At 39.8% G+C, this 24,434-nt stretch overlaps 1 protein-coding gene across 3 annotated transcripts in view; it reads right to left on the bottom strand.

Annotated features, from left to right (window-relative positions):
• The window catches only part of PCCA (propionyl-CoA carboxylase subunit alpha), a 475,238-nt gene that overhangs the window by 297,738 nt on the left and 153,066 nt on the right, over positions 1-24,434 (bottom strand). For all 3 annotated transcript variants that reach the window (XM_075918750.2, XM_075918752.2, XM_075918751.2), the window contains 3 exons: positions 23,671-23,802; positions 10,766-10,802; positions 1,621-1,699 (listed from right to left, as the gene is read on the bottom strand). In XM_075918750.2, coding sequence (XP_075774865.2) covers positions 1,621-1,699; positions 10,766-10,802; positions 23,671-23,802 — 248 coding nt within the window. The remainder of the gene's footprint in view (positions 1-1,620; positions 1,700-10,765; positions 10,803-23,670; positions 23,803-24,434) is intronic.

Here is a 24,434-nt window from a genome sequence, read left to right on the forward strand (position 1 = left end):
GACAGTCATGTTAATCTGTATCTGCAAAAACAATGAGTCCTATGGCACCTTAAAAACTAACAGAGTAATTTAGGCATAAGACTTTGTGGATATAAACCACTTTGTCAGATACAAGGAACCATGCATTTGACAAAGTAGTTTTTACCCATGAAATTTATGCCTAAATAAATTTGTTAGTAATTAAGTTGCCAGAGGATTCCTCATTATCAATAAAATAGGCCATGTGACTTTTGTTTACTTGGATTATGTTGATATCACTCATCTGCTAGAAAGTTAGAGAACTTTCTAACTACACCTATACTTATCTACATTGTTTTAAAACCTCTTCACTATCATGGCTTCATATTGCATTTCATTTTTTAAGAAGTTACCCAGAAGTGAATCTCTTTTGCTTTAGTACAACAAAAGTAGTTTTGTACAAGTTCAAGGGAATAATTCTGATTTCTAAAGTAAAAGCCACAAAACAGTCTTGTAAATATGAAGTATATTATCCCAGAGCCTCATTCTAAAATGCTATCCTTAATTTCCTATTTTGATTAAAATATAAAGAAGCTACAAGAAATGAACATAACAAATAAGATTGTTTTCCTTGTATGTAAAATATGTTTACTCCTTGGAATTCATTTTGTTTATTTTCTTCCAGATTTTAGAACCTATACTTCATTTCATTTTTTATAGATACAAATTTGCCTGTGTATGCTTAGATGTAGTTCATTAAAGATGAATTTATAAAGTAAAATCAATCTGAGTTAATTACATATTCATGTGTTGGATTTTCCACTAGCCCTAGCGCAGATTGCATTCAACTTAAAAATAAATTATGAAAAAATGTACCTCAACTTAGATCTTTTTTCCTCACTGAGAAAGTGTTTTGACAAATTCTGGTGTACTGAAGACATCCTAAAATGCATCATTCTGTGATATCACTAACATATTAGGTTGAAACTGGACTCCTGATTATTAGGTCACAGAAAAAAGCATTCTGAAATATTTTCAATGTATTCGAAAGTGCTATGAAGGGCTCAGTATTTTGTGGAAAGTCCTATTATAAAAAATTGAAAACTTTTGGGGTGAGTTTAATATACTCTCTTCTTCATGGACACACACTAATAACTAGTTTATTGGTAACAATTACATGATTTGTACTAAAATATTAGTAACAACCTAGATCCTGAAAACACTAACCAATGTGTTTCTATATACTAGCAGTCAACAGTCCCATTGAATTCAAGAGAACTAATTACATAAATAAATGTTTGCAAGACTGGGACTTAACTGTTTACTTTATGCACTGACAATGCTACAAATTCAAAGACGTATATTACAAATATTATTTACAACAGATTAATAGAATAAATAAAGCTGCAATAGAAAGGCAGATTTTTCGTATTCCAGCAAGTTATAAATTGTTTGCAATACTTGCAAAGGCTGGTTTATATATAAAGAAGCCACCAGAGTACAGTGCACACTTTCCACATTGTTTCTACAAAAGGGATAAAAGCAGAAACTATCCAATTTCTTCATTTCACATTTGGTATCTCATTGTCAGTTCACAGTGGTTTAATGGAACTTTGGTAACAGCAGTATTTATCAAGACTAGTTTTTTGGACAGCATCTCACCTGGTCTCTTCATCATCCCAAGCGATTCTCATGCCTTTCCCACCACCACCTGCTGAGGCCTTGATCATGACAGGATAGCCTATCAGTGGGGAACAATTAGAAGTTCAAACTTTGATCAGTTGCTCATATGAACATGACAACTGACCACATGTCCAATAATGCAGCAGACAAAAATAACTGGTTTATTAAACAACTGTTTGGCATAGTTTTTTTTCCCCTTTTTAAGATTACACTGTTAATTCGGTAAGTACATTCACGATACCATGAGAAAGTGGTTCTCTCTATTTCGCTTATCCCTTCACCCTATAAAATATGGAGTGAATAGAACCCAAGTAGAAAAGTGATTTATAAAAAAAAATATGTAGTTCACTTCTGAGTTAATTTTACTCTACAAATAAATGTTGTTACCTTCCTACTGTTGAAATAAATATTTTGCTGATGAAGTTAAAACATACTTTATCAGCAGAAACAGAGAAGGAATGTTTCTATGTTATTAGTCAAAAGCCAACAGCAACAACTTACATATTCAGACCTTGCAGCATATGGCGCAGTGCTATTTCTTTGACATAACTAAAGAGCCATGCCACACTAAGATTAAAACAAGTGAATAAAGAACACTGAACATTATATACCAAAAGAAGACAACAGAAGCATTTTCTCCAAACTGATGTGATGCTAACATCAAATTAAGGGACAAAATCAGACACCCATGCTCATTCTGAGTAGTGTTTTAGTTTCAGAATAAGATAAATTGAATATAAATTTTTCAGTCTGCCTCTAAAAGTTTTCTGAGTGTGAGAGAGCAAGAGAGCTAGCTTAATACATGTAGCATAATTATTTGGATTACAAATTACTTCCCAAAAGTCATTTTTTATTTACATTGATTCATCTGCCTCTCTCTTACACTAATCTGTGAAACATATGGTAGTTAAGGATCAGACTGGAATAGCTTCTTTGACAGTATGATATTTTCAAAGATAGGGAAAAAATTCACAACCTTTCGTATGCCACAGGACTGCAAGCATACTTTATGAGGGTGCTAATTAGAGCAAACTCTAACTCAGCTGATTTATCTTGGCACTAAAATCTTGACCTGTCCTTGCAAAATGAACATTTGTCTCTGAATGATGGATTTGGGAATTTCACTATTTAAGATATTTGGGGATAAAAGTGAATATTTGGATATGAGTAAAAAATAGGAATGCCCAAATTAATGACTCCAACAAGTTTCATTGTAATTTTTACTGTTTGCTTATTTAGCTCTATGAATAGTGAATAATTCTGCCCCTCACTTTTCAAATAGTTCACGTTAAGGATGTTAGATATAGTCTAATTGAATAGCCGTGTAATTGCATTAAATCTTATCAGTTACATGACTATTCGATAGTCCCCAGGAGTGGGAGCAGCAGCAACATGGCTGGGGTAAGGGGAGGCAGCACCGCAGAGCTGATGCTGGGTGGAACCGGCTTTTAAGCTTACTCCTCCCCTGCACCAGCTCCTGCCTCCCCTTTACCCTACTGACTCTGTAGGAGGCAGCAAGGAGGAGTGCAGGGGGGTCCACGGAGCCAGCACGCACAGAGAGCCAAAATTTGTCAGCTCCCCACACGTACTGGCTCCAGCCTGCTGCCTTCACCCTCCATGCTGCCACCTCTCTATCAGAGGCAGCAGAGTGGGGATGGAAGACAGGCGGATCTGGTGCTCTTGGGGAACCTGCTTAAAGCCAGCTCCTCATGGGCACCAGCTCCCTCTTCCTCCACCCTTGCTGACTCTGATACAGAGGCAGCAAGGGGGCAATGTGTGTAGTCAATAAGATTAGCCAATAATCCAAGCTTTATTGGTTAATCATGTAGTGGACTACACTTTGGCATCCCTAGTTCACATCTATTTAATTACAAGGGATTCAGGGGAGGCCAGTAAGAATAAAAGGGCCTGGAAAAACTTTCACACAAAAGAAATTGAGAACACTTGAGTTTTCTACCTTTGAAAGGAGCTGAATAAAAATGGACATGATAAAAAATTTTAAATTAATGGTCTAGAGAGGGCAGATTGGAAGCTTTTGAATTATTCTGCCTGGTAATACAAAAACAATGGGACATTCAATGAATCTGAGGCAGCAAATTTAAAACTGATCAAAGAAAATCCTTGCAGAACATCAATGAAGCCAAAAATTTTGCAAGAATCAAAAGAGGATTATACATTTTATGGTTGAAAAGAATATCCCAGATTTATCATCGTTAAGGCTAAAAAGGATATTGGAAGGCCTTATATTTAAGGCCTTTACCTAATATCTAACTATTAAAGATAGATGAACCCTATTGCGAGGAGCAGATTACACTACATCTGCCTACTGTGGATTTCTTACTCCATTATCTGAATCATCTAGCCACTATCACAGACATCATATTGGATGAGATGGAACATGAGTCTGATCTAGTATGACAATAATTATGTTCCAATCTAATGTTAATAATAAAAAATAATGTTATGTGAGCCATAGTAATACCACTTGATGAAGCTTGAGTTCATCTTCTTACTAATAAAGCTAATGATTTCAGCCTAGTATAATACATTATATTCAATTAAATGACTCATTGATTTTACTTATACACAGGAGCTACAGCCATTTTAAGAATAATTATAATTGTATTGGCATTCAGTTTTACAAAAAATGAGGTACAGTATAGTATATATGTTTATATATTATAAAACCTGTAGATCAAATCTCAATCTAGATAACTAAACTGGGTTACTTACCACAAAATGTAAAGGGGTTTTGTTATTGGCATGACCCACTGAGTTTTGCAGCACTTTTTTGCTGCTTTTTGGCAATTTTATGTCTATGGATTTCATATTAGCTGTACATGTATATAAAGTGACAAATAAGTATTATAGGTAGTTACCATATGTGTAAAAAGTGCACAAGATTTACAAAGAAAGAGTTTAAATATACACACACAACTTTCTATGGTAAGGGAAAAATTTCTGCAGTAGTCTTACAAATTCTGCTGCCAGTCAGAACCTGAAATGAAGTGATGAGGAGAGAGTAATAGTGGCATGTATGTATGTATGTGAGTGTTTTTGTTAAATATTTATCTTTCTTTGGCTTTGTCTGTATTAGGAAAAATTACAAATACCACAATGGTTTCTCCCTAACTTCTTTCAGCTAGCACTGAAAACAACTTCAGTCATAGAGCAAACAGCACAGTATTAACAAACCCAGATAATAGTGCCACATTTTACTTCTGCATTAGAATGTGATTGAAACAGGTCTCCCATTGAAAAATTTCCTCGCAGTTTGGCCAGTTAGTAGGGGATATGCAGTTCTCTTTAAAACAGGGTTTAAAAATAGTAGATAAGAAATACACTGAAATAAAGGAAAAATGAAAATGGAGGGGAAAATGGATACCCAATTTTTTTCAAATTTCAAGAAAGTCTGCATGTGATTTTTGAGCAGAGGTTGAGTCCTATTTTATGTGAATAAAATACCATCCCCTAGGTTGATGCAGTCACATGAAATAGGACTCAGCCTCTGGGTTTGTCAATACTGTACTGTTTGAACTGTGACTTAAATTGTTTTCAATCCCCACTAAAAGAAGATATGGCCCTTGAAATGTAAATTATAAATGCTTCATGTCAAAAGACAGCAAAACATTTAAAAAAATATAATAAAATAGGGCCAAATTTTTCAAAACTTTATGTTTAAGGTTAGTTTCCTACATACAGATGCAAAAACAAAACACAAAAATAGCCTGCTTTCAAAGATGCTAAGAACACTAGCTGCCTTTCACTTTAATAGAATTTGGGGGGAGGGGGTAACATTTCTGAAAAATCAGAAAACGTTCATGTATATGTCTAAATATGGCTTTAGGGTCTATCTATGATATAGGCCTCAGGTCAAGGATGGAGCTTATGTCCAAGGGGGCCCTTTTGATATCTGGCAAACCTAGCAGAACTGGCAGACCTGTTATACAGGAGATGAGGATGCCTTGGCTTGGGGTTTAGGAGGTTTTGTGTTGGAAGAAAGAAGCCGAGGCATTAATTATCATCATCCTACTCATTTTTGTACTAATTACCTGCACCTCTCAGACATTGGCTACTGTCTCAATCGCCAGAATAAATGCACATGGATTAATGATTAGCAACAATAAAAAAAATCCAGCCAAACTCAAAACCAATAGCATTTATGATCATATATTTTGGCAGCAAGGATTAAATTAACCTTCCAGGTAGGGACAAATTATCTGACCAGAGTTGGGTCTTATATTGTTTCCCACAGATTTACCTTTATGTGCCAAAGTTTGGCTTCATGACTTTACCCAAATCTTGGTGAAAAGTCTGGTGCCTTTTCCGGTGCATTATATTTTCCAGGACTGTAAACATGTCTGGGCACTGGAAATATACAAGTCTATTTGCCTAATTTACACAGAGCCTGGTAGATTTCAGATGTTGTATAAAATAACTGTCATCATTAAGTTGGCCTGTTCTGTCTTTGCAGTTAGGTATATTCAGTATCTGAGTGGCTAATGGAGTCTACAAGGACTTGTGATGGTTCCCTATTGCTGTTAATTCCCAGTTTTCATCATATGTATGTACATCCCAGTACATCTTATCGTCAAATGTTATCTTAAGTTATTTTTATAAAGTTGCAGCCTGTAGACCATAAACTGTACAGTAATAAAATGGATACTGAAAAGGGACTCTTATAAGTAACATTAACATCAGCTAGCTGTAAGTGGACTGAAACATGACAATATCATGTTTTTCAGCTACAGTAAACTTCTGATAATCCGGCACCTTTAGGACCCAGGGGGTGCCGGATTATGAGATATGCTGGACTATCGGAAGGGGGGGGCTATGAGAGGTCCGGGGTGGGGTGGGGGGATGCCACCCCAGGCCCCTCATAGCCCCCCTTCCGATAGTCCAGCTCTGCCCCAGGCATCCCTGATTCAGCTGCTGCTGGTCAGTTTCAGCAGCGGCTGAATCTGGGAAACTGGGGGCAGAGCAGCTCCAATGGTCCAGCTGCCCGGAATACTTCCGGGTTCCTGATGGTGCCAGACCATCAGGAGTACCGGACCATCAGATGCCGGACAATCAGAGTTTTACTGTACTATGTTTTTGTACAGGCTTTGTTTGGTTTTATATTGGCTTTGGTTTCTAGCAGTTTTGCTCACTCAGATTGCAAGCTACAAAGTGAAACTTACTAGATCCTGACCATGCTTCAGAGATCAGGAGAGTTTCAATTTGTGACTTACAGCCTAAATAGAAGGAACAGCCAAGAGATTGTCCAAAAGACAATGCCTGCTGATTTAATTCCTCTGCGTTTACATCACGCAGAACTCTTCAAAATGGAGCAGTAAGAGAAGAGGAAAGCAAGAATGGACCACAATAACAAAACAAGGGAAAAGACTGACAAACCCATCAGAAGTAATGGCAGAAGAGAATAAATATATTATTAAAATGGTAAAGGAGAAGAGTTTGCAAGGTCATATATTACAGAAAGACCTATGGAAGAAGTAAAATTAAAAGAAAAAAGTATTGGAAGAGAGAACATGCAAATGATAAGAGGAAACAAGAAATGACACACATCATATCCTAATTTCTTGGGGGGCAGGGCAGAGAATGGCAAAGTGAAGAAAAGCAAGAGAATGCTACACCAATTCAAAGTGGGAAAGAAATATATTAGGCTAATTTATGATTAGACAAGAAAATATGTTTTTCTTTCTTTCAAGTTATATTTGTTAGCCTTGTCTTAGACCAGTGTACATCAACCATTAGATTGGGATCTACTGCTTGATCTTGGAGTCTCTGATAAGTGATCCTGATGTGGCCTCGGAGAAGGGTGGAAAGGAGGTAGGGCAAGGGTGTTTGGGTTTCAGGTAAACACCGTATTGCATTTAAATTCAAAAAGTGATCTTGTGCTTAAAAAGGCTGGTGACGTCTATCTTAGATAGTTACAGGCAGTACTACATAGAACATTGACACTGCATGCTACATAGCCAGTATTGCTAATGGTCAGATAATCAAAATGCACCTCTGAGGAGAAGGAAGTGTTATCAGCCAGGGGCATTACTTGGGTGGAATGCTAAACACTGATATATGCATTCCAGTGGACATCAGAACAGGTTTTTGCTTTTTACAAAAACTATCTCTAACATATTTTTTTTAAAAGTAAGGCTGTTTTGACTAACACTGTTAAAGGTTAACTGAAAACATTCTAAATATATTCCAAAAGCGCCAAACAGCAAAAGGGTACAGGTGCATTACACATATTATAGATTTCAATTGTATCCTGTATTCTCATTTTAGGTCCCCTAATAACACAGATCACCAGCTCATAATGAAATGATGCACCTCACTTAACCATGCTGATAAATATACATCATCTTAGGGTATGTCTACACTATGCAGCTTTTAGAGACAAGGTGGTATCAATACTGCACTGTCACTAAAAGTCAAAGTGTGTGAACACTATTGGCACTTTTACCAACAAAATACTTGTACCCCAAAAGAGAGGCTTTTGCTTCATCTACAGGAGAGCACTCCTGCTGAAAAAGCAGCATTCAGAACTGCACTTGTTGTGGAAAATCTTTGTTATTCGTGGGATGGAAGAGTTAAACACCCATGAACAACAAAAGTTTTGTGGATCAATTGCAAGTGTAGACGTAGTCTTAGAAACGGTAATGGAATTCAACTATTTCAGCTTAGTAGAGGCCTGAATGGAAAGTGGCTTTTTTCTTTTAATATACAGCAGGATTTGGAAAACTTTTAAACCCTAGTTTTAAAAAGATGATGACAACAACCAAAAGAAAAAACTGCCGCTACCTGCATAACTCCCTATAATTGTCTCCAATGCCCATCTTGGTTAAAAGGCTGAAGTGATATCATCAGCCTATTGGAGCAATCATATGAGAAAAAGAAACAGATCAAGAGGATATCAGGGAATCAAACATGAAAAATAAGTGAGAATAAGTTTTAAAAGTAATGTGGAATGCACCAGTGCCCCTTGCTGTTTATGTCACTCAAAATACTCAGTTAAATTTACAGAAACATTTGTAGGTAGCCTTTTAGATGAGTGGTTACAAATCCAACAAAAACAACTCTGCAAGCCAAAAGATACAAATGAATCTGAGAAAGATGTGTATAACTTTTAAAAGTACCAAAAGGTTCCATAATATATAAGCACAATTTTATTTAACAACTTCTCCTACTTAAATTCTACCTTGGCTACTAATCTTGTCTTAGTTTCATTTCTGCTTGAATGACAGTGAGGCTACGTCTACACTGGCATGATTTTCCGGAAATGCTTAAAACAGAACAGTTTTCCATTATAAGTATTTCCGGAAAAAGAGCGTCTACATTGGCAGGATGCTTTTCCGGAAAAGCCCTTTTTCCGGAAATGCGTCCATGGCCAATGTAGATCCGCTTTTCCGGAAAAAAAGCCCCGATCGCCATTTTCGCGATCGGGGCTTTTTTGCAGAAAAGACTACTGTGCTGTCTACACTAGCCCTTTTCCGGAACAGTTTTCCGGAAAAAGGACTTTTGCCCGAGTGGGAGCAGCATAGTTTTTCTGGAAAAGTAGCTGATTTCTTACAGTAGATCGTCAGTGCTTTTCTGGAAATTCAAGGGGCCAGTGTAGACAGCTCACAGCTTATTCCGGAAAAGCGGCTGATTTTCCGGAATAAGTGGCCCAGTGTAGACACAGCCTGAGTGATCAGTCATCTCACAACAGTGACATAAAAGTAAGCCAGAAATGCTGAATTAAATTTAAGACTTGTCTACACCTGAGATTTTTGGTGCAGTTAAACCAACGCAATACAGTTGCACAAGTGAAAACTCTCAGTGGAATACATTGTACTTGTATAGAGGCATTTTTCAGCTCCCAAATTATCCCAATTTAAAACCAGTCTAAGGTGTGAAAGCACTAGTCACGTTTGGGACTGGTGAAGTACAGCACCCATGGTAGGAGTTCATGTTGGTGTAGCTATACAATTAAACAAAACAAAAAACAAGAAAAACCTCCTTTAAGTGACAAGTCCTTAGGCTGAACCTATATGGGCTATCACTTCTACTTTATACCAGTGGTTTTCAATATTTTCTCATTTGCAGATCCCTACAAAATTGCAAAAGGCAACGTGGACCCTTTGTAAAACTTAGGCACAGTCCGCAGAACCCCCAGAGATCCATGGACCACAGATTGAAAACTACTGCTTTACACTATTAGGACAAAATTCAGAAAAGCACTTAAGCATGGACTTATCTTTAAGCACATGCACAAACATAGGCATGCGCAGGGGGTATGCCCAGGCACACCCTAATGTCTCAAAAAGAAAAAAAAGTGGCTTTGTGTTTTAATTGAATCGCATGATATGCTCTTTTAGTTTTAAAGTATGGATTCTTGTATTATGCAATAAGCTCCAAATTGCGTAATATAGATGTTGTAGAAATGTATAGAAAGCCCGTGTTCGCTCGCAGCATGTCCTTTATGACTGAGTATTCAAGAAATGTTCGCCTTTAAAAAAAAATAAAAAATAAAATTCCTTGGGTGCACACCCTAATGAAATGTGCTGTGCACGCGTATGTACACAAATATTTTCTTCAATGGGAGCTTAAATGAGGATCAAAGTCATCTATCACACATTACACTTGGTCTTAGCTAAAATAAGAGTCCCAGATAGGTTTTTGCATCCTATAATGTCTTCAAGCAGAATGAGGATTTGATTTTAATAAGCATGGGATGGCAGAAAAGCTGGTGGCCCAGACTGTACTCATGCCAACTGTGGTCCAAATAAATAATGACAAAGAATGAAGTGCATACGCATCATTCTGTCATCTTCCATTTAACGAGAATTGTATCATGCCTACCAACATATTTATTTCATGAATACTTTAAAAATAAATTCCATTTTAAACTAACCGCTGTGTCTTATATCCTGTCTGCAACTCATTCATGTACTCAAGTCTTTAAAGATCAGTTTGTAAAGCTAAAATATGATGATTTAAGAGATAGGGTGTTAAGACACGAGGGAACTTAAAAACCATTAGAACATTATTTGTTCTTCAGGGATTACTTATTACACATTCAATTTAGTCTACCATGTCTGCTGAGAGGCACACAAATCCCACCATAGCTAATTTAAGAACTTACCAATTTCCCTTGCAATTCTGACAGCTTCATCTGCATCCTGTAAAAGCAGGAAATGAGACCAAACATTAATCCCATCAGCCATTGCACTATGTCCTTAGGGCAGCCATATATTGCACTACTGTCTCCTCTGATTCATTTAATGTTTGATTTTACAACCTTCTGACCCTTTTCAGTCAGAGGAATGTAAAATTAATGCCATAAGTGGAATGTAAATTCTATCTCATCATTATTATACTGAGAAACTCAAAGCAGCAAGCAATCAGCTGACAGGAAGCACTACCAGAATCTCAAAATGATTTTCTGCCGTTGAAAGAATTTAAATGGTAGAATTTAAGAAGTTTACAATCAATAATGGATCATAAATCAGATCATTAAAGCTTGTCCATTGCTAGCTGGTTTCTGTCCTGTTATTTGTGTATCATGTTTTCCCAGATGCTGTCAGCAGGGGGAGTTGATTCTCTATTGTTTGGATAAGATTTAGAATTACTCTTACAGAATTTCTTTCAGGACTAAATCTTTGCAGACCTTATTTGGGAAAATTTCACATTAGCTTCAGTTTTACAGTTCTTAGCCTCCAGGCTTTAATCTCACTTGTTAGGGTTCTGATCTGCTGTATGAAATGCATACATTTAATTATGGTTCCCACCATCAAAAACCGTTTGTAAGATACTATTAATTAGTAAAGTTATTTCGTTGTCATCATCTATTGCGTCACCTGACACATATTATGGAAAGGAAAGTGTAATGAAGTGGGGGTGGGAAGGAAGCCAAAGGAAGTAAAATGATTCTCCCAAGGTACTTTCAGCACAGGTTCACATCTCATTAAGTAGTTAAATTCTGTTTCCCTTCATTCACAATATTTTCCCATTATGTTACTGTAAAAAGAAATAAAATTTGAAAATTCCAACCAAATTTCCTAAAATTTATACTTTTCTGTGATATAAATTAAAAGATTTGAATGGAAGGCAGTAATGTCTGGAAACCACCAGCTGCTAAGTGCATCTGAATCTTAAGGGGTTGACTTACGAACACTGAAATGAAATTCAATATTTTTAAAGCTTTCAAGGCAATTCCTTTTAAAAGCACCCAGGACAGAACTTTTTTTTAAATACGTACAAAATGTTCATACCTGGTTCATTTATGTCCAATAATAAAACAAAATCCTCTTTAAAAGTCTTCAGTACCTAGTAACAACCCCATGAAGAATAAGGAGGCTGGCAGGGGAAGTTGTCAGAAAATTTAATTTCCTTTCATTAGCTAGTCTGCTCCACAAATCGGTGCTTGTTAAGTTCAAAGCAGTCCTGAAAGCTACATCAGTTTTAAGTCTTTTTACTCCAAGCAGTCACATCTGTTAATGAGATTTTTTCAAATAACAATTGTTTTTAAGTCAGAGATAAATCTGCAAAATAAAATCAAGGTTTACTGTTTTATTACACCTTGCTGCTTTCCATGACCCTGCACTCTCCAAATTTTAGCTTAGAGGGATAAAAATGCATGAAAAGGGTCATTTAAGAAATGTTAGTGGTTTCCACACATTGAGTTTGAAGGTTCTTTGTTCCAGCCTGTGACAGTTATGCGAGAATACTTCCCCTTAATAGCCTCTCTGTCAGGAAGTGTTAAACCTGCCAAATGCAGACAATTAGAGCCTCTTGAACAAAATGCAGGAAGAGTGATGACTGATGAAGAGCCACGATTATAGTCAAGAAGGAAACTTTTACATTTCTTTTCTCTTGCAAATTCAGTCATATATTTGCAAACTAGAATTGGGAGAGGGGGAAGTAAATAGGGTAAATTTTTTCACTTAGTTACCAGCAAACAAGTGGCTAATGTATATTGCAAGTTCAGAGAAAGACAAGCAGCAAATTACTGGAAGACAATTTTTCAGTCACGACTGGTTTATACATATAATCAACAATTTTAAAAAATAAAGCATGCAAAATGACGGGCATTAATTCCCTCAAATCATTTTATCCTAAGAACAGTGAGAAGAACAGATCCGAGAAGTCTGCCCACCGAGGATATCACTTATTTACACTATTTTAACATCAATATCTTTAACAGCTCTAACATATTAAAATTATATCTTTACAATGGCAATTAAATGCATATTCAATGTTTTTAGCTTTCAAGATCTGCTTTAGAAACAGAAAATTTGTTTGTTTTAGAACTGTGTAAAAAGGAAAGACAGAAAATGTTTGGAAAAATGCACTAACTGCTGATATAATCTAGTCTCTAGCAGTTGACTTTTGATCTCTTTCTCTGAAATAGTAAATTTTTATTGTGCATATTATTTGAACCTTATCTAAATATGTCAAGTATCCAAGTTCTAATAAAAATTGAAGACCGTTATATTTCGATTATTGGTGCTGAGTAGTTTTGACAGACACATTGCATAGTTGCCAATAGGGAAAAAAAATCAGCATCACAAATAATGTACAGTCCAATGTATAAGATCATGTATGGAAAATACAAAAAGAAAACATGAGTATTTAAAACACATTTTACATTGATTTAAGGGTTTTGCAAAGGTTTCACTGGCGTACTGATGTTTCCTATAAATACACATAAGCTGCACTAGTTTTAGTTTAGAACAGATTAATTATAAAAGAACTGTACAATTCTATCAGATTTTATTATTATAATAATAAATTATTTTACTAGTTTGGACAATTTATTAAAAAGTGATATAAAGGTAGTGTCATGTTGACTATTATATGTTTACAAATGGCTGAGTTTACCATCTAAATTAAAAGGCCATTAAAAAGTCATTTTTGTTAAATTAAATAGCCGTTTCTTACCTGTTTATTTGGTTTAAATTACCCTTTGCCAGGTACCAGCAGATGGAGACAGGAAAAAAGTAAAACTACTGTGATGAAGCAAAAGTCTCAGAGGGGTAGCCATGTTAGTCTGTAACTTAAAAAAATTAAACAACAATGGTCCTGTAGCCAGGGCGGTCCATGAGCCTAAGTGAGCTAGGCAGTTACCTAGGGCACTGCTGCCCTGGACGCCCAATAATGACGTCACGGCCATCGACAGCTGTGCAGACATGGGCGGCGATTGCGTCGCCCCGCCTAGGGCGCCAGCTGCTGCAGCCGGCCTCAGGCTGCTCCTGCCTGTAGCACCTTAGGGTATGTCTACACTAGCCCCCTAGTTCAAACTAAGGAGGCTAATGTAGGCATTCAAAGTTACAAATGAAAGCCTGGGATTTAAACAGCTCGGGCTTTATTTGCATCTTCCCGTCCGGGCGCCATTTTAAATCCCCTTAGTCCGAACTAACTGCCCGCGGCTACACGCAGCAGTCAAACATTAACTCGAACTAACTCCTTAGTTCGAGTTAACTGTTACACCTCGTGGACTTAGTTCGAGTTAATGTTTGACTGCCGCGTGTAGCCGCGGGCAGTTAGTTCGGACTAAGGGGATTTAAAAATGGCGCCCAGACGGGAAGATGCAAATAAAGCCCGAGCTGTTTAAATCCCAGGCTTCATTTGCAACTTCAAATGCCTACATTAGCCTCCCTAGTTCAAACTAGGGGGCTAGTGCAGACATACCCTTATCAACTAACCAAAATATATACATAGTAACATGAGCGTTTGTGGGCACAACCCACTTCTTCAGATGACATATGAAGTAGGCTGACTACCTGAGAGACTTTGAGAGCTATACAATTTTTATTACAGGTTGAATCTCCCAGATCTGGGACTCTCTTGTCTAGCAACATCTGTCATCTGGCAGGGCCACAGATGTTGCTGGAGTAAAGAGCCCCAGAGGCAGAGAGAGGGAGCCACCAGGGAGAACGCAGGGCTGGGGAGCCCTGGCTGGACAAGCAGTGGCTGAGGAATCCCCGGCACCAGCAGGACCAGGCAGTGAACGGGAAGCCTCCGCCCCAGCCAAGGAACCCCTGGTATCAGCCAGGCCAGGGAGCAAAAGGGGAACCCCTGCCTTGGCTGGGGACCCCTTGCAGCAAGAGGGCCAGGCACCAGAGCCAAAGAACCCCAGGAAACCCCGGCAGGAGCAGAACTGGCTCCAGCAGTCAGGCAGCTCCAACCAGGGAACCCCAGATATCCCCCAGTGGCAGTGGGCCAGGTGGTCCCGACCATGGAAGTCCCAGCTTATCGGGGCCAAACGGCCCAGGGAGCCCCAGCTGGGAAATCCCTAGCGAGAAGTGGAGGAGGGAGGAGGAGCAGCATCTGAGCAGGGCTGGCCACAGCAGGATGACCCAAACAGGGGAACCTGGGAAACCCCCACTGGCAGTGGGAGTCTGGGAGTGCGACAGCCAGCAGGGGAGCATTGACCTCCCCTGGTCCAGCAAATTTCCTGGTTCGGGACCACTCAGGTCCTGAGAGTGTTAGACCAAGGAGATCCAAACTGTAATTATTAATAAATACATAATATTTTTAAGGAATGGAAATGTTTGGTAGCATACAGGAACTTGGAAAATTCAAACTAATAGGTAAGCAGTTACTGATTTATTATATATTTGAGAGTTTGTCTCTTTGTGCATCTGCCTGTGTCTGTTCAAGAACTCCTCCTAAACAGTAATAGAAATGTAGCCGTGTTAGTCTGGTGTAGCTGAAGCAAAATACAGGTCTATGTAGCACTTTAAAGACTAACAAGATGGTTTATTAGATGATGAGCTTTCGTGGGCCAGACCCACTTCCTCAGATCAAGTAGTGGAAGAAAATAGTCACAACCATATATACCAAAGGATACAATTAAAAAAAAATGAACACATATGTTCCTTTTCATATGTGTTCATTTTTTTTAATTGCATCCTTTCGTATATATGGTTGTGACTATTTTCTTCCACTACTTGATCTGAGGAAGTGGGTCTGGCCCACGAAAGCTCATCATCTAATAAACCATCTTGTTAGTCTTTAAAGTGCTACATAGTCCTGTATTTTGCTCCTCCTAAACAGTGAGAGCTAAGACTACCAAATTTTATATGCAGCTTCCTCTTATCATAACTTAAAGCAAGATCAGGGTTTAGTTGTGCCAAGAAAATGCGATGCGCCTGGAATGGGATAGTTTTTCATAAAGCATATAGAAAACAGATAGCCCCTTTCACCTGCTTGGTGATTCTAACTGGAAACACAAACACAAACACACACACAAACAAAATCGGGGCTGCCCCAGTCCAGAGCTTACCACCACCCTTTAGGGAAAGCAGCAGGAAGGTGGGAAGAGGCTGAACCTCTCTGCCACCCCTTGGACGAGGATATTGCTGGCTCTTTCCATTTGTCAGAGAGAGAGAAGGAAAGTGCACAGTTTGCTACATTCCTCACTCTGTCTGGGAAGTGCAGGAGACAGACAGACCTGGACATACCCCACCTGGGAGACATACAGCTCTCTTCCAGCTGTGCCTGCAGAAGCTGCAGCAGTCATGGAGAGGCGCTTCTCTCCTGGCCCCAACCTGCTGTGGTAAGAGAGAACTAGTGTAGTCTTCTCACTCCAGGGCAGCCTGCATGCTGAATCTTTTATCCCCTGCCCCACCCCTAGAGCAATGATTTAAATTAAAACAACAATTGAGTTAAGGACTCTAGCAATATCAGGTAAATCTTCTAGTGGCAATATTTATTTTGCAACAGGGTAAGGGGCATTTTAACATAGGCACACAACTCAAAAATGCCAGGATAAACAAAACAATACCTATGGTAAAATATTCAACCCACTTAAATCTGTCAAAACTCTCACCAACTTCAGAGGGGAGAAGATTTCATCTACAGATATTAACCTATTGGACCCACACTCAGTATTTTGGCAATTTCTGTACAAGTAAAATGGACATTACCCAGCAATGAAAACTTTCCTCCTTTAATATTCCCCACTTCTGTCTTTCACTACCGCATCTCTTCCTCCTCTCTACCTAGGGCTCTCCCTTTCATTTCTGCAACCTGTAAAAACCTTGCCTTCTGTTGCTTCCCTCACTGCAAGAAACCCTGGATTATTACTGTAACACTTCTTTCTATTTGGACTCTCTGCTTCTCATTTCCCTCATTTAATGTCATGTCTCCACTAAGAAGAGACAACATAGCTACATCACTACTGCATTCTTCATCCAATCTGTAGCTACATGGTGAGTTAGTTCAACATAGTTATGTGGCTCAGGGGAGTGCATTATTCATACTTCTGAGTGATACCGCCATGTTGACCTAGATTTTGAGATGTTGGCCAGGTAGGGTTGCCAGATGGTTGAAACAAAAATACCGACCCCCCCCCCCCAAATGGGAAAAAATTCTGTTGAAGGAAGGAATATGGGGGGGGGGGGTTGTTGAGAAAAAAAATTGAAAATAAAACAACATTAAAACAGCATGTCCCCTTTAAGAATTAGTGCAGGGATAGGAAAAGGGGAGCAGTTAGCACTAAGACCCAGGGGAAAGCATTGCTTACCCTAGGTCTTTTGGCTGACATCCATTTTGTGCTAGCAGCCTTGAGGAACTAGGTAACCATGGCGGCTGGGGTTGGGGGGTGTTGGGAGCCAGGGAAGGGTTCGGGGGGGAGGCCAGGCACTGAGTGTTTGTAGGGTTGCCAGGTGCCCGGCATTTTCGCCTCCTGGCCAGGGAAAAATTCAGAAAATACCAGACATCTCAGGTGCCCGGTATTCTCTGAATTTTTTTTTACCGGACAAGAACTGAAAATACCAGCCTGTCAGGTTGAATACAGGCAGTCCCCGACTTACGCGGATCCGACTTATGTCGGATCCGCACTTACGAACGGGGCTTTTCTCGCCCCGGAGCTCACGGGCAGCGGGTCGCCACCCGTGTCCTCTGGGGCGAGAAAAGCTTCTCCCGGTCTCCCTGGTCTGCAGGGGGGGTCCAGCAAAGCCGCTGGACCCCCCCCCAGCAGACCAGGGACACCTGAGCAAAGCCGCCCAGGCGGCGGGACCCCCGCTGCCTGGGCGGCTTTGCTCCTGTCCCCCTGGTCTGCTGGGGGGGTCTAGCAAAGCCGCTGGACCCCCCCCAGCAGACCAGGGACACCCGAGCAAAGCCACCGCCTGGGCGGCTTTGCTCGTTTGCCCAGGAGCAAAGCCGCCCAGGCAGCTTTGCTCCTGTCCCCCTGGTCTGCTGGGGGGTCCAGCAAAGCCTGGGCGGCTTGGCTCGTTTGCCTGGGAGCAAAGCCGCCCAGGCAGTGGGACCCCCGCCACCTGGGCGGCTTTGCTCCTGTCCCCCTGGTCTGCTGGGGAGGTCCAGCAAAGTCGCTGGACTCCCCCCTGCAGACCAGGGGGACAGGAGCAAAGCCGCCCAGGCGGTGGCTTTGCTCGGGTGTCCCTGGTCTGCTGGGGGGGGAGGGGGCGCAGCTAGTGCGCCCCCCTCCCCCCCAGCAGACCAGGCTTTTGTTGCGGGACGCCTTGGGTAGAGCAGCTGGAGTGCTGCCGGGTTGGTCCTGTGGGAACCTACCGGGCAGCACCCCAGCTGTTCTGTCCCAGGCTCCAGATTCAGCAGCTGTTGAAACTGATCAGGCTGATTCCAGGAAGCTGGGGGCAGAGCAACTCTGCCTCTGGCTTCCTGTAGTCAGCCCCTGGTCAGTTTCAGTGGCAGCAGCTGAATCTGGAGCCAGTTCCGACTTACATACAGATTCAACTTAAGAACAAACCTATAGTCCCTATCTTGTACGTAACCCGGGGACTGCCTGTACTGGATACCTGGCAACCCTATGGCCACATCCCAGTCCAACCAAAATAGTTGCTCAAGTTCTCAAGCAATCACCCCACAACCTTGAATCCCCCTACTGATTCCATTTATCTTACTCCATCAGATTCAAGCTTCTCAACCTCATCATCTTGCATAATCCTGCTTTCACCTGCAGCTGTGCTCTTATTTTTTCTTGCTCCTCAACTCACTTTTGCTGCTCCTCCCAATACTCTATATCTTCAGTGATCCCTTCATCTCCCTCTTCCACTCTTGACTTCAGAACTTCATTTATGATGATCACTCCCCTGGGAACAGTCTTCCATCCAGAGCCATCTTTGGGGAGAGGGGGGAGATGTGGGGCCTGGGATAACACCCACTCCACCCCAGGACCCATCACCACTCCACTCCTTGTCCCAAGCCTCAGCCCCTGTTCTGCCCCCATTGTACCTCTTCCCCCAAATGCCCTCCCATGAGCAACACGGCCAGGGGAACTGGCAGAGGGCCTGGCACTAGCAGTAGGGGTCAGGTCTACTCCCATACTCAGCAGCAGCAGCAGGAAGCAGAGCGACCTGTCCCTAGCCTCTCCACTCCCCCAACTCCCAGCCACATTTCTCTGCTTCTCAACACTGCCAGAGAGTGCAGGGTGGTTTCATGCTTTAACTCCAAGCCTCCTTATCCAAGCAACATGATTGTGAGTTAGGGTAGCAAAGCAAGCTGGGGCTGAGTCATTCTACCTCGTACCAATGGCTGTGAATGCAGGGACAGGCCCGACCTCTGCTGCCAGCACCTTGTGCCCCACTAGCCCTTCAGACTGCTCCCCACCAAAGTACAGGGCATGGGCAGTTGCCCTGAATTGTCTTTAATGCAGTCTTGAATTGAACAAGACAGTGAAGCACTAGATCTTTCTTATGTTTTTTTGTCCACCAAAAAAAAAAAAAAAAAAAAAAAAAAACATCCTGATCAGTCTTTCTAACCTATGAAGTTGTCTTTACAATATTACACAAAATCCTCTTCACACAGCAAGTGTGAAGGCATTTTTAGTTCCAAATGGAAAAAGGAAAGTCATCTTAGCATGGAAAAAGGAGAACAGATTTAGGTACAAAGGAGAGTTAGGCACCCAATTCTCAATGATTTACAGGGAAAATAGAGAACTTAACAGCCCTTTTTGTCTTTAAAAATACCACTCCTTATGACTGTCTTGTCCTAATGAAAGGCTAGGTAGGGATTCCAAACACAGAAGAGCCTGAAGGCACACCTGCTCACTGGCCAAGTGGGTGGCTACTAGAAAGGCTACAAGTCTGTGACCTAAACACCATGATTTAGCTCCTCATTTCCCTGTGATAGTATCCACTGAGCTCCTCACTGCCTTGGTGAACAGGCAAAGGGAATGCAGAGCTGCTCTGCATGCTGACTAATTAATCAAGAAACTACAAGAGACTAAAAGCGCTGAAACACTTTGCAATCAAGATGGACAACACAATAAATGGGTTTCCCAGTCAAGTCAACCTCTCTTTTATTGAAGGCTTTATTTCATGTGGGAGCAGTGTTGCCTAGTGTGCATATCTATAGGTCATTTCTTGTATCCAAGAACCTCACAAGAATAATTAATAAACAAAGTTGGAAATGTAATCTGATTTGTGAGGGGTTTTTTATGTCGATTGGGGCGGGGGCAGGATAGGTGACAGAAGTTTTGATGGATGTTGCTCTTGATTCAAGTAGGTGCTGAGCTCATTAAAACATTGAAGGCTGGGAGATAGCATTTGTTATATTTGGCATAAAGGTAATGTACATCTGCCTATTATCCACATGCTAAGAAATAGCTGACTAATGTTCTTCTTTCCATTCATTTTTGGGTTTCCAGGAGTTTGAGTTAATTATTAAAAAAAAAAAAAAAAAAAAGCAAACACAGGCCTCAGGAAAAAGTAGATATAGTTAGTTCATTTCCCCCATTAGTTTTATTAGTTGTGATGTTAGTGCTTAACTAACCGTTTTTCCTGATTTTGTGGGCTTGATTATTACAATAGCACAAAACAACCAGACCCTAAAAATATTAAACAAAACAATTTTAAGTTAATTTTTAATATTAAAGGTACCATAAACACGTGATTATTGTGTGCATAAAATAAAAGCTGTGTATGAATATTTAACTCCAAGGGTTGTACTCAATGGATTTCTTCCAGCTCCAGTCTTCATTTGCTCTTAGGATAGTTAAAAAGAGGGATAAGGCGCTCAGAAGGGAAGGGTTCAGCTAAGTAACAGCTAAACTGTTGCTAAGTATTCCAAACATTGCATGGAGCAGTTGCTGGAAGACAGGACATAGTAGTCTGCAATAGATGGGAGATGACCTGTTACTGCTGCAGTACATCAGTACTGACATCAGCATTAGCACTGCACAAGCTGAGAGCACACCAATATAGGGAGAATGCAGGACAATGTAGCACTTTAAAGACTAACAAGATGGTTTATTAGATGATGAGCTTTCGTGGGCCAGACCCACTTCCTTAGATCAAATAGTGGAAGAAAATAGTCACAACCATATATACCAAAGGATACAATTAAAAAAATGAACAAATATGAAAAGGACAAATCACATTGCAGAACAGGAGGGGGATGCGGGGGGGGGGGGAGGAAGGAAGGTAAGTGTCTGTGAATTGATGATATTAGAGGTAGGGAGAGTGGGATGTTTGTGAGTTAATGGTATTAGAGGTGATAATTGGGGAAACTGTCTTGGTAATGGGTGAGATAGTTCAAATGTTTGTTAAGTCCTTGTTGGCAAGTGTCGAATTTTAACATGAATGACAGTTCAGAGGATTCCCTTTCAAGTGCAGATGTAAAAGGTCTTTGTAGCAGAATGCAGGTGGTCAAGTCATTGAGAGAGTGTCCTTTCTGGTTAAAATGGCAAGAAACTGTTTTCTCTTTGTGATCTTGTCTGATATCTGTTTTGTGGGCATTAATCCTTTGGCGAAGTGTCTGAGATGTTTGTCCAATGTACATAGCAGACGGACACTTTCGGCACATGATAGCATAGATTATATTTCTGGCTACATTTCTATCACAATATAGGGAGAGGCTTTGTAAAGGTTTGATCCAATGCAGTGTATGCTCATTGATGATAATGCCATTGTAAAATGCCTGTGAACATTTATCTGTGAACGCAGTCAGACATCACAGGCCCCAGGCACTTCCATCACCAGCACTAACAATGCTATTTTGCCTAGTGTGTGCAGATCCATAGTGACTAGAATCCAGCCAGTCATTATCTAGGTCATTCTCAGGCCAAATCAAAGAGGCGTCCACATAAGAAAAAATGGTTGTGTAGAGCTCTCTCTTGCTGTGGGGAAAGCATAATGGAATCAAAGCTACCTCTATAAAAGCCAAGATGGCTTCTCTTGCTGCAGGAAAAGGCAGGTTTAGTGAAAATACGGAACTTAGAGGTGAAGGGCTACCTCTGATCACAGTCCATAGGACATGGTATTTCAACGTCGCCTTCTCCCTCCACCACATCCTCTCTACCTCCTGTTCTTCCATGGTTAACTGACATGATGATAAATGCTAGTGATCTGCATAAACCAGGACAAATAAATGTTGGAGTTAGTTGGAGTTGGTCCTGCTTTGAGCAGAGATGGCCTCCTGAGGTCTCTTCCAACCCTCATCTTCTATGATTTGTCTACAGGTGGAAAAGCCCAGAGTCTTTCGTATGGTATAGCTATCATTACAGCTCTGAGATTGATCCATCAGTGGTTGATTTATTGGGCCAGTAAAGACCTGCCAAATTAACCACTGATCGCTCTCTTGTTGACCCTGTTACTCTCCCCCGGATGAGTACAGTAAGGGAAAACAACAAGAAAGTGTCTCTCATCATCGCCCCAGAGTATAGAATCTGTGGTAACTCTACTCAAGATAAGTCGACTCCAGCTACATTATTCACACAGCTGGACCTGTGTATCTTAAACTGACTTTCTGCTGTAGCGTAGATGTAGCGTGAGTATTTAGTGCCAACTCGTTGAGTGGACACACTGTATGCATAAAATGCTTTCGAGCAGGTTAGTTTAGTCTATTTTGGAAGAGGATTAACCTAAACTACACTTTAAATTTACAGCCTTAATATTTTGCATTCAATTCCCAACGTCCTAAATCATGGACAGCGTTATATCAAGAAACTCATTTTTTCACTATTATCTTCAAAATGCAAAAATATTTCATAATATGCACAAGCCTTGAGAGAACTAGGTCAATGCCGAGTGTCAAGATTATAACTTCAGCTTTTTCAATTTTAGCTTTTTAAATAGGAAATAAATTTCCAATAATTAAAACAAATGAAGGGAATTTTGCTCAAATTTGCTCCAAAAATTCAACTTGAGGTTGAAGACCAAGCATGAAAAATTTCACCCCACAACATGGAAGTTTCAGCATGTGAAATCCATTTTGTAATATTTGTCCCTGATCTGTAGTCGATAAACAGACATATGCAAAGGCAGAAAAATATAAGACCAACATCACAATCAATATGTCAAAGGACAGATGAAATCAAAACATTTTCATTTCGTTGTACAAGAGACAAAGAAACACAACAAAGATGGTTGAACAAGATATGAGAAATAGTATAAGAATTCCTACTCAAAGCAAATAAACACTGCCCATAACTTTGCAAGAAAAGAAACAGCTTTTTTTAAAAAAACACAGAAACAGCCTCACAATATGTGGCAGTATACGACAGACTCAATACTGAGGAGAAATACAAAATGCACATGGTGTATCACTGCAATTGCCACTGTGAAACCTGTGCTGCCAACAAAATACTTAACATATTAGCTTTGGCAAAACATTACCTAAGTCACGCCAATAGTTAATACAACTGGAAAAAAGTGAAGGAAGAAAAACACACATCAAAGTATATATGCACACATGCACGTGCACACAAAAATACATTAACCCACATCTGGTGGTATTTTACTCATATTCCCCATCTTAACCTATCTCAAATGCAATTGAAAACATGAGAGAGTGTTTTGAGAAACCACACTTTGTATGCCATTTGCTGCGTACAGCTTAATATTTGACAATTGATTCTATTCTTCCAACAGCTCTTCCTCTTCAGAAGCATTTTTACCATTAAAAATGTCAGTATCATGACATTTTTCAATTGGATTTTCTATTGAAGTTAGAATATTGAATTTATAATTGAATTACATATCACACCTTTGGAAAGAGTGGTACTTTTATTTAAATAATGTGAGATTCTAGAAAGAGAGAGAGAGCAGTTAAACAGTTTCTCACCTTGACCACTCCATCAAAGCCAGGGATTGTGTTGACCTTTGCATTCTTGGCTAATAATTTGCTTTCAATCTTGTCTCCCATAGCTTGAATAGCATGTGTGTCAGGTCCAATAAAGGTGACACCTTCTGATGCCTGTGGAGACAATGAAGATTTAAATTTAGAAAAAACATCCTTAAGCAGAAGTTCTCTATAGGTTTATACAAGCAAAATCAAAGTTTCTTAATGAAACTTTATATGGAAAATAATATATTTATGTAGAAACATAACTAAAATATAAAAAGCATTTGAGCTGGTACATTAAAAATGTATATGGACTTGTTAAACATGCATACACACAGATTCAAAGCCTGTATAAATCAGTGTCTGTATAAATCAAAGCCAGGCCAAAGAAAACAGCAGAAAGTCAAAGTATTCCAGCTTGAAAATTAGAAATATCCCTCAAGTGAAAGGAGTCCAGTTAACCAAAGATTGAAATAGCCACAAGTGACTTATAAAGATTGCTTGCTAAAGTATAATACAGTTCAGGATTTCATTATGCATTCTTTAAACCAAAGCCTTACCCAACATCAAAATGAAAGTATAAAGTCTTATATTCAACAATTTAAAAGACTTTGAAGACTGAACTTAAAAAATATTGAAAATACTGGAATATGGAAAAATATAGTATTTGCATGCATCCTCCAGACAAGCAAACTCTTACAAATGTGGTTTTCTATATTCAGCTGGTAACAGGGTGGCAAAAATTAAAACTAGTACTATGAATT

This window comes from Pelodiscus sinensis, chromosome 1 (assembly GCF_052426305.1).
Source record: "Pelodiscus sinensis isolate ZL-2025 chromosome 1, ASM5242630v1, whole genome shotgun sequence".
NCBI classification, from domain to species: domain Eukaryota; kingdom Metazoa; phylum Chordata; order Testudines; family Trionychidae; genus Pelodiscus; species Pelodiscus sinensis.